General features: G+C 43.7%; 1 protein-coding gene across 1 annotated transcript in view; it reads left to right on the top strand.

The window, feature by feature from the left end:
* Positions 1-7449: 7449 nt before the first annotated feature.
* Positions 7450-11256, top strand: part of POU2AF2 (POU class 2 homeobox associating factor 2) — a gene marked incomplete at both ends in the record, with an annotated part of 66486 nt that continues 62679 nt past the window's right edge. The window contains one exon of the mRNA XM_080816402.1: positions 7450-7585. Within this exon, the coding sequence (XP_080672528.1) occupies positions 7450-7585 (136 nt within the window). The remainder of the gene's footprint in view (positions 7586-11256) is intronic.

Here is an 11256-nt window from a genome sequence, read left to right as displayed (position 1 = left end):
TCGCACATGCGGAGCAATGGAAGAAACATAAGGAAAGTGGGTAACTCTGTAGGGTAGAGAAAAAAGCCTTTAGATAATTGGCAGGTCACAGGAACGCTTGAAGGGAATAATGAGAAGTCTAACCATAAAAGGCCAACGTAGGGAAATATTTTTGAAAGATTATGTGAATCTTACCTCTTCCCCAGAGGCCAAAGTCAGAGAAAATGGATCAACATTTTGAACTCAAAGAGCCTTTCTCCATCTCTGAAGACCCTGACTTAGCATATCAGAGGCGGGGGAAAGTTCCCATCCCCGCCTCCCATGTCCACGTATGATGACCAATCAGTTTTGAAAGTCTGCTGAAAGTGGACGCAGTACCCAAGCCACTAGGGATGGGAAATTAGACAGTTTATTTTCTAAACCTCAAGAGGTATTTTTACAGGATTCAGTGAAAAATAATAAGGCTTGAAATACACAAACAAAATCATTTCTGGTTGGAAAATTCTCCCTAGACACCCTCCTCTCCGCGTTACTGGCTTTCATCGGATGCCGTATGTCTGAACGAGCGTGTGAATCCTGAGGCCATACTGACAAAACCAAATTTCAAAAATTACTGTGGAGCAGATTCTATGGCCTCAAAATTATGTTGGTTTTTATGAGAGACATATTACCGAAGTAACTGGCATAGTCTTGCCTCAGGAGTTGATAAATCCTCTTGGGGAGATGAGATTATCTATGGGGAAACAAATAAGATTTGTTACAAATGAGGCCCCAAGTGGGAGTAAGGCTCGATCCTAGCCTAGAGCAATGGGAGAAAAGAGCCAGCTTCACAAAAGGGAAGAACCAGTTAGACATATGGCTTTGGAGTGTACTTCAGAGAAGCCAGCGGGGGACAGAGTGAAACGGAGCAGAAGTGCAGGCCCCTTTCCAAGAGCCAAAGCTGAAGAGAAGCAGAAAGAGAAAGAGATTATTGAGAGTCAAAAGCCAAGGGGAAGGAGCATTTGTGGGCAGCCCGAGATTCTCCTCCACGTGGGATGAGGTGTTCACCCACTCTGCCGATTTAACGATTCTACGCATCACGAAGCATTGCAATCACTTGTTGTGTCTTTTCCCTGCTAGACAATTAATTCCTCCCGGTCGGGGGCCAGGTCATAGTCAGCTTGGAAGCATATACCACAACAGTAGAGCCAAGTGGGCACCTAACTGGGTGTTGTGTTTTGTTTTTTTTCACTGACACAGCTGCAGAGGAACCATCTAGCCACCTGGAGATAGGAAGGAGATGGAAGTCTCCCAGAAGCAAAAAATCTGGTAGGTCTAGAAATCTGGTCGAAGGGCTGGGTGGATAAGTCTAAAATCCACATGAGAGAAGCCAGGAAGAACAATCCGAAAGGCAAAACCCAAGTTCCGTTTCATTTTCATTCCCTTTTGTCTGCTAAAATTGATGTTTCTGCACAATTGCCTCCTTTAAATTTTTTTTTTAAAAATGGCTTAGAAGTGCAGCCTTCCTTGGACATCAGCCAGATTTTTCTAGCAAATATATTACAGTCTTCTTCCAAAGAGACTAGCAGAAGTATTTGGAATCGTTGAATAGATCACTAATTATTTTCAGTTCTTGCCAAAAGAGGAAAAGGGAAGAAAGTGATTCATTTGTTACTTGACCATAAAGTCTTGATCCAAACCACAGTAATTAGTTAGGGCTGGTGTAGTAAAGCCAAGGCCTGCTGGAACGAGCAGCCCTGCGGCCCCTCACCTAGGTATGCTGGGACCCTCCTTGTTCTGCAGTGTGCAGCCCCTGCATGTGGACTTTGCCTCCAAGCATTGCTGTTGAAGATAGAGGGCATGGCTGGCTCTCTGGCTGCGTAGTCACAGCCTCACGGGCTCTGCCCAAGTCTGGGCTGCCTGCTCTTTTGTGATCCAGCAGCTTGGCAAGGCAGAGCCTGTACAGTTCACCTCTTTACGACCTAAGAACTATGATTCTCTTGTCCGTGGTAGTGAAAAATGCAAACCAATGTCTTTGTGCTTTACCAAAACCACACAGTAACGATGACAGGTCTTCAAGAAGATAAAGAAATAGACATGAGACACAGAAACAGATACAGAGAATCATTTTCAAGAGGCAAAGACTTACTCAATGGTAGAGTATACATTTAAAGAAATTTAAATGGCAGATCAATTCAGTTGATGCTAAGACTGTGAATTAGGTACAATCAATGAAACAAGATGGGATCGGGAAGGAAACAAACCATAAAAGACTCTTAATCTCACAAAACAAACTGAGGGTTACCGGGGGCAGGGGGATAGGGAGAGGGTGGTTGGATTATGGGCATCAGGGAAGGTATGTGCTATGGTGAGTGCTATGAAGTGTGTAAACCTGGCGATTCATAGACCTGTACCCCTGGGGCTAATAATACATTATATGTTAATAAAAAAAGAAAACATTATTTTTAAAAAAATGAATCACATCTGGCCTCCTGTGCCTTTCCGAATCCCTAAGACAACTACCGGTCTGCTTGTCTCTCTCTCTTGCTGGACTACAAGCTGCCCAGGGGAGCTTGGGCTCTCCTGATCTGATCGTCTCATACCAGACCCGCAACAACTGGTATGATGACTGGCTTCTCCCGTCGAGGAGTTTCTGAAAGAGTACTGGGGGTGAGGGTGGGGGGCAGTTTATGGTATAATATCTATAATACAAGAGAGAAAGTAATACATTTTCTAAAGAAAGTTAAAAATAAAGGACAGCCGTTCTCACTCTTTGCAGCAGTGATGCTCTCTAAAGTCACTCTGGACACCAAGTTAGCAAATACTGAGCCATCTATGTCTCCAAGGGGAAATAAGGATTAGCTTCCTGCAAGCTGCGGATCACATTTTCATCAAGGAAACACATTTGCATCATATAGGTTTGTTTGCCAACTTTCTTATAAAATAAGCAGGGCTCAGCAGCACAGAAGACCTGCTCTTCCGCATTTCCCCTTTCCTGCGCAACACTTAGCAGGTATCTTCTTAATTGTTCTACAGCCTCCCGACCAGCAGAACCTGGCTAGCCTGCAGGTTTAATGTCGTCCTTGACGTACTGCCTTTTGGGACATGTGGAGCAGCCAAGAGGACCCCAAGAAGAAGGGTATAAAGCCTGACCCCAGGTAACGTGACCACACGTCTCTTTGGCTTTCAGGGTCCCCACAGTGAGGCCCACTATGTTTTCATAAGGTCTTCATCTCACGAAGCGACAAACTGACCTGCTTTTCCTTCTTTTCCATAACTTCATCACACACCAAGAAGTGTCCTGTAGCACTTTCTCAGGCAGCCTCGCGTATAGATCGGTGAATGTCCCCATTTTTTCCTGGATGGACTGCAGTGGTGATGCATTAATGTTGAACTCACAGGCATCCAATCACGCCTGGATGAAGCTTAGCTAACACATATGTGTCATCTGTCAGGCACGTCACAGCCCTGTGGCACTTAGGAACACGGGGCAGCACTTCACTCTTCTTAGGGCCATTTATAAACCATGAAGTTACTAACGAGATATGCACAAAAATGCAAAAAATTGCGTGGCACTAAATAGACTGAGAAAAGGACGCTTGTTTAGAGTATGAAAGCTGAAACAAGAGGGCAGACTTCACCTTGCTTGACCTCAGCTGGGAGGTGTGTGTGTCAAATGGTTTGAATTTTTCTCCACTCTGAACATGTCCAAGAATGACCCGATAAGAATCAGGAGTATTGGTTATGGGATTAGAAATAAAAGTGAGTGGGTGAATTTGCAAACAAGAAATCCAAAACAGGAAGAACTACTGGACTGTGGGGATGAGGTCCAGATGAGGGAGTTTCTCTCTTAGATCATTTCGAGAGTTAAATGAGACAATTCAGGGCACCTGGGCGACTCAGTCAAGGAAGCACCTGCCTTTGGTTCAGGTCGTGATCCCAGGGTCCTGAGATGGATTCCTGCGTCAGGCTCCTTGCTTGGTTGGGGGGTGGGGGCGGGGGCTTCTCCCTCTGCCTGCTGCTCCCCCTGCTCGCACTTGCTCGCTCTCTCTCTCTCTCAAATAAATAAAATCTTTTTTAAAAAACATAAAAAATAAACGAAATAATCCATATAAGAAGTTCAGCACAATGCCCTACAGTTAGTAGGGCATGCTAACCCTATGATTAGCAGTCAATAAATTCTTACTCTCTGACTGATAAGATGAGGTCCCACGTCAGAAAGGAGGTAAATTCGGAGCTGGCCCCTGAAAGATAAGATGGACAAACATAGATGAGTGGAGAGAACAGGCAAAGAGTGAGGACATTAAAAAGTCAGGAACTTGGCAAGAGAGAATTTGAAAAGACAGGTCAAGACCAATTGATAGAGTCCCTGAAGTTCTAGGCTGAGGAATCTGACTGTAATTCTCCATTCAGCAAAGCTGCCATGGTATTCTTTGGGCAGGAAAATAGTGACGAGAGCTGAATTTCCAGATGAATAAGCTGGTGATGTGTATAAAATGAATGGTGGGTGTGAGAGCAGCAACCCAGGCAACCATTCAGAAAGAGAGCATCGTTGATGGCATTGATCTAGTCGTAATGTGATTTTAGAGAAATTTAATAGGAATTTTTTAAAAAAGGAAGAAAGGAGCTGCTTCAAAGTGGTATGTTTGCCTGAACTTCTTGATGAATAAAATTACTTGAGGGTCTCATTAATAACACAAATTCCTGGCACCCAACCCATCTCTATGAAATCAGAACTTCCAAGATGGTGGTCTGGGGAAGCCATCTATCTTCCAGGCATTTCCTGTTATTCTTCTATCAGCAAGTTTGGGAAACATTGTCTCCAAGCTGTGGTGACTGATAACAGCTGCTCTGTCTGCTCTAGGTAGGATCAACACCCCCCTTCCAACCCTAGATGTCGTCCACAAGGACATATTTGAGACAGAGACTAAATGCCCAGTTCCAGCCATCACCACCATTGGCTGGTTTTGTCAAGCAAGTCTCTCTACTTCCTAAAGAAACAAGCATAACTAACTACCACGGAGTCCACCACCCAGTGAGGGTGTGCAAATGGTTTCATGAGTAAGTCCACCTCTGAGAGGAATTTTATTAAAAAACAGGGACAACATTGAGATACCACCTTACACCAGTTAGAATGGCCAAAATTAGCAAGACAGGAAACAACGTGTGTTGGAGAGGATGTGGAGAAAGGGGAACCCTCTTACACTGTTGGTGGGAATGCAAGCTGGTGCAGCCACTTTGGAGAACAGTGTGGAGATGCCTCAAGAAATTAAAAATAGAGCTTCCCTATGACCCTGCAATTGCACTACTGGGTATTTACCCCAAAGATACAGATGTAGTGAAAAGAAGGGCCATCTGTACCCCAATGTTTATAGCAGCAATGATCACGGTCGCCAAACTGAGGAAAGAACCAAGATGCCCTTCAACGGACGAATGGATAAGGAAGATGTGGTCCATATACACTATGCAGTATTATGCCTCCATCAGAAAGGATGAATACCCAACTTTTGTATCAACATGGACGGGACTGGAAGAGATGATGCTGAGTTTTGAAATAAGTCAAGCAGAGAGAGTCAATTATCATATGGTTTCACTTATTTGTGGAGCATAACAAATAACATGGAGGACATGGGGAGATGGAGAGGAGAAGGGAGTTGGGGGAAATTGGAAGGGGAGATGAACCATGAGAGACTATGGACTCTGAAAAACAACCTGAGGGTTTTGAAGGGGCGGGGGGTGGGAGGTTGGAGGAACCAGGTGGTGGGTATTATGGAGGGCACGGATTGCATGGAGCACTGGGTGTGGTGCAAAAACAATGAATACTGTTACACTGAAAATAAAAAAATAAAAAAAAACAGGGACAATGGACTATATTAATTTGAAATAAGTTTTGTACTTTCTAAACTCTGAAGACAAACTCCTTAATTTATAATTCTTTTTAAAATTTGATTTGTATAAGTTTATGAATAGTATGAACTCCAACTTCTAATTCTAAAGCAGGAATATAAAGTATTTTCTATGCTTACACTTAAGTAAACAGGTATGAAGAAAGTAAAAGTCTGTTTGAAATGATTTGGAGTCTACTAATAAACTATGAGTATCTATTTTATGATCCTTGACTTAACCAATTATATGGAACACTAAAAGAACAAAAAGAAAGAATGAAAATTTTCGATTAGTAGCTATTACATATGTTTAAAAAGTCACCAGTATCCAGTGTATTTTTATGGATGCTATTACCACATTAGTTGAATATATTACACTATATTGAAGAAGGCTGTAGAAAATAGACCAGAGATTCAAAACTACTTTGAGGACTAAATTAGAATTAATATATCTTTTTAAAGTTTTCCCTGATATTATTCATGTACTATTTATTCCCCCCCCAAAAATGTTAAAAGTCACATATTATTTGTACCTCAAAATTTAAAGATAATCTAGTCTAATCTCGTGTTCTAATTAAGGAAAATGGGACCCAGACAAATTAAATGACCCATGATTACACAATTAGTTAATCAGGAGTAAGAATTTTAGTCTACTGCACCACCTTGCCTATTCGCAAAAGGGAAGAAATCCTGATTGCCACTATACACAATCCCATTTTTATCTTAAGATAAAATGAGTTAAAAACAAACAGACAACATCTTATAGTCATTAATAACAGCCCTCACTATAATGAATGAATGAGAGACAACAATGGATGTTTGTGTTCAAAACTTGGCAATATCACGGACCACTGATCAAAACTTTGTTTTGTGAGCAATATTACAATCAAATATATTCTCAGTGCATGAGTGTTTAGAGACTATCAATCACAGATCCCTGGTACTCACAGACTCCTAGGGGGTCCACAAATCCAAATAAAAAAATACCCCCAGAAATTCCCCATACCTACAGGATACTGGCACACTCAGCCACCAGTTAAGGACTGTGGTCTGCATGAAAGATCTGTGCACAGCCCGCAGGGAAGCTGGAGGTCTCACACATCCCTGAGACAACATCTGGCAAGCTATGGGTATCTGGAGTCTCCACTGAGAGGTCCCAGTCCATCTTCTGGAGTTAGCGGCCAACGGCACACACATACCCACCCCATAAATCTATTTGCCATCACTAGTTTACATGGAAACTAGCAGCCTCACTGTAGCAAACGCTTAACAGTGTCCAGGACTGGAGTTCGGCTGTTCACAATGGATCAGCATCTAAGACGCAATGGAGAGCACTGTAGAGGAAGGAATTGAAAAGAAAATTTGCAGGCAGAGCAGATCAACAACAAGGCCTGGCAGGTCACCGTCAGATGCTGGCTGAGTCTTGAACCTTTCTTACCCCACTGTCCCAGCAGTATGTTGGCCCTGGAGAGAACGGTGCCTCACAGGGGAATGGGAAGGCCTGTGACACGAAACCCTGCAACACGAGAGCGCATCCTGCCCCAAGGAAGTACAAGACAGAACAGGGGCTTTTCCTGCCCCATGCCAGGGGTGGTTGACAGCGCTCATGGCCAGGATGAACCAGCAGGATCTGGGCCTAACTGGGACGGAAGCCTATGCAGAACGAACAAAACCAGCCGTAATCGCAGGGGCCCTAATAGGTGTGGCGGAGTTAACTAAGAGTGACTGGACACATGGTACTGGTGAGACACCCCCTGGGGATCTGCAGAAATACTTGAGAAAAGGGTTTTTAATTTTTTTTTTTTTTTGACAGACAGAGATCACAAGTAGGCAGAGAGGCAGGCAGAGAGAGAGAAGAGGAAGCAGGCTCCCCGATGAGCAGAGACCCCGATGCAGGGCTCGATCCCAGGACCCTGGAATCATGACCTGAGCCAAAGGCAGAGGCCTCAACCCACTGAGCCACCCAGGTACCCCAAGATAAGGGTTTTTAACATCAGCAAGGACTTGGGCTGAGTGTGTGTGTGTGTGTGTGTGTAAATTGTAAGTGAGCAATCACAAATCCTCTCTGCTCCCTTGGTTCTTTCTTTGGTCCAAACTCTTCCTCCTGGTTCATTCTTGCCAGCCTCCTAGTCCAAGACACTTAAGAGTCTTGAGCCAGCATTCTGGATTTGAATCCCAACTCTGCCATGCAGTGCTGTGACACTTCTGCAATTGTGTTAACTTTCTGTGCTTCAGTATTCTGGCGTTAATGTCAGTATGATCCCATTCATACACACCCACCCTGAAGACTTGGGGCATTCAAGTAATAGATGTGATACAAAAGCTAGAGTCAGAGTCACATACGTGCAAAGAAGAAAGAGCCGTTTTGCAAAAATTGAGGAGAGTGACGTAGGCGGAGCCTGGGAGAGGGGGAGGGAGAGGAGGCTGACTGCGCTTCTTACCCTCGGTTCAGGGAGGTACTCCTGTATCTTTTCCGTGTTCGCACGTGCTTAGGCTGACCCACGTGGCATTCTGATTCTTGGCAGCTGTCTCAATCTGTTCGGCCCGCTTTAACAGGAATATTATAGACTGGGTGGCTTAAACAATAAACTATTATTTCTCATAGTTCTGGAAGCGGGGAAGTCCAAGACCAAGGTGCCAGCAGATTCAGTGTCTGGTGAGGGCCCACTGCCTGGTTCATAGATGGCCGTCTGCCCACTGTGCCCTCACATGGATTTGATGGACCTCTCCGGGGTCTCTTTTATAAGCTCACTAACCCCATTCAGGTGTGTTCCACTCTCAAGACCTGATCACCTCTCAAAGACCCCACCCCTAATACCATCATATTGGAGGTTAACATTCAACATATGAATTGTGGAAGGACACAGAAGTCATAGTACTGAGCAAACCCCACATGGGAGCAGACAGGTTAGTACCTCTCCAAGGGTCATCCTTAAACAAGTTGTGACCACAGACAAGACCAGAAGCCAGACCCCAGATGTCCCAACTTCTCACGCTGTTGCTACTGAAATAGTAGGAGGTTGGAAGTTCCAGATTACCTCAGGGGGCAGTAGGTAAAAGTCGTATTGTTCTCTAGTTCAGACTGAAGAGCCTCTGGACGGTCTTCAGGGTGACCCTGTACATCATCAGACCAAATTACCCACCAAGCCCTTCCATTCGTTTGTATTTTATTTTTTTTTAAAGATTTTTATTTATTTATTTGACAGACAAGAGATCGCAAGTAGGCAGAGAGGCAGGCAGAGAGAGAGAGGAGGAAGCAGGCTCCCTGCTGAGCAGAGAGCCCGATGCGGGGCTCCATCCCAGGACCCTGGAATCATGACCTGAGCCAAAGGCGGAGGCTTTAACCCACTGAGCTACCCAGGCACCCCTTTTCCTTTGTGTTTTAAAGCTAGCTCTTAATGATCTGTTTTAAAGTCTATTGTAAATAGCTACGGCCAAAATTACCACATTTCAGAATTCTCATTTTTAATCTATATTTAGCTTTGAGCTAAAAAAAATCTATAGATGAGAAAAAATATCAAAGCAAGTGTGATGACACATTGTTCCTATTTTGGCTTCCCAGGGTAACATCAGGATGCTGTTACTGGAAATGGGAGGGTTTCTTCAAAGGCAATATCCTGGTGTGCCCTTTACCGGCTGTGTGTCGGGGGAGGGGGAGCATGCATGTGTGCATACATGTGTGCACACGAGCATGTGTGTGCATATGTGTGTACATGAGCATGTGTATACATACATGTTTGTGTGTGGGCATGTGCATACATATTTACATGAGTGTGTGTGCATGTGTATGTTTGTGAGCATGCATGTGTGTATGAATTGCACATGTGGGTATGTGAGCATGTGTGCATGCACGTGTGCACATGAGCATGTATATGCATAGGTGTGTGCGTGATCGTGTGTGTACATACATGTGTGTACGTGAGTGTGTGTGCGTGTGTGTACACAAGCATGCATGTGTGTGCATGTGTGTACAGGAGCATGCATGGGTGCATACATGTGTGTGCATGAGGCTCAGAGGCAGTGTTATGGGTTCTAATCCTGACTCTACCACATAGGGCTATGACTTTGGGCAATTGTTTTAACTTTTCTGTGCCTCAATTTTCTCATCCATAAAAAGGGGATACCGATACTACCTACTTCACAGTTTTGTCAAGATAAAATGATATGAAACCCTTAAAGCCATGCTTAGTACTGAATAAATACTCAAAAAGTCTAAGTGTTATTGTTATTAGTCATACCCTTTATTTGTCAGAAAATAGTTTCTTCTTTGACTGAATCCCAGATAAACACCTCAATTTCAGGTTGAAACTGTTCTGTTTATTCGTGAAACCCTGGCTCAGTAAATTCAGATTTAACTCAATATTTTCTGGTATTAAGCCCTGCTTTAAAGATCTGTTAGCTCCTAGGGGGTCATCATCTCAGGGATGCCCTCTTTTAAGATTTTATAAGTTGGCCTCTGCCTCATGTAAGCCCCAGCATTCCAGATTATCTTCCTTTTCTCTCAAGAGCTTTATCTTCTCTTCTTCTGACACCCCACAAGCTACTTTACATCTTCATCATCCTAGAGATTCCCCTCTCTCCTAGAAAAGATTCTCTCTGCTTCTACAAGGAGTAAGTCAGCACATTCAAGGTTCATGCCCCAGTTATACAACCTGTTCTAGCTTATCCTCCCTCTTGCTAGGCCAGAGTATTCAGGAGGTCCCACTCTGATAATGACCAGGCCTATTATCTTGGGTTACACTTCAATCCACACAGTTTATTGGGAAATTTGAAGACATGATGTCATGTGCAAGAAGGGACTGTTCGGGAAGCAGCAGCAGTTTTGGCATGACTGGGGCATAGCCTGTGTGGAAAGGATGATAGGAAGAGCTGAAGATGGGGAAAGGTCTTAGTGGATCAGGTCAAGGAGCTCAACATTAGTCTGATTGTCATTAAGGAGGCATGGAAGAATGTTAAGCAGGATGGAGTCATCATCAGATCCGCATTTGAGAACTAGAACTCTGATTGGAACAGAGAAGAGGGGTAAGAACAAAAGTGACCACATATATGGAGGACAGGTGAAAGACAATTTTCAGAACCACCTTTGAGAAATGGTAAGGAAGTAGCTTTGAGGATAGAGAAGAGGGACCAGCTGTGAGAAGTTGGATACACTTAACAGTGTTTGAATTTTAAGATTCTGAAGGTGATGAGTGGGAGGAATAAGTCTAAGATGACTCTAAAGCTTCTGGCTTCAGCAACTAGAATAGAGATGACATGCCTTTGACTAAAGTGAGCAATATGGGAGAAAAACAAATGACATGAAAACAAGTTCAGTTTTAGATGATCACAGACATCTAAGTGAACATGTCTACTAGGCACTTTGAAGTTCAGGTCTGGCACTCAAGAGAAAGATCTGGAGATACAAATTAATATA

Source organism: Martes martes (assembly GCF_963455335.1).
Source record: "Martes martes genome assembly, chromosome: 10".
NCBI lineage: Eukaryota > Metazoa > Chordata > Mammalia > Carnivora > Mustelidae > Martes > Martes martes.
The sequence above is the reverse complement of the archived record's forward strand: the minus strand, read 5'-3'. Positions and strand labels throughout refer to the sequence as shown.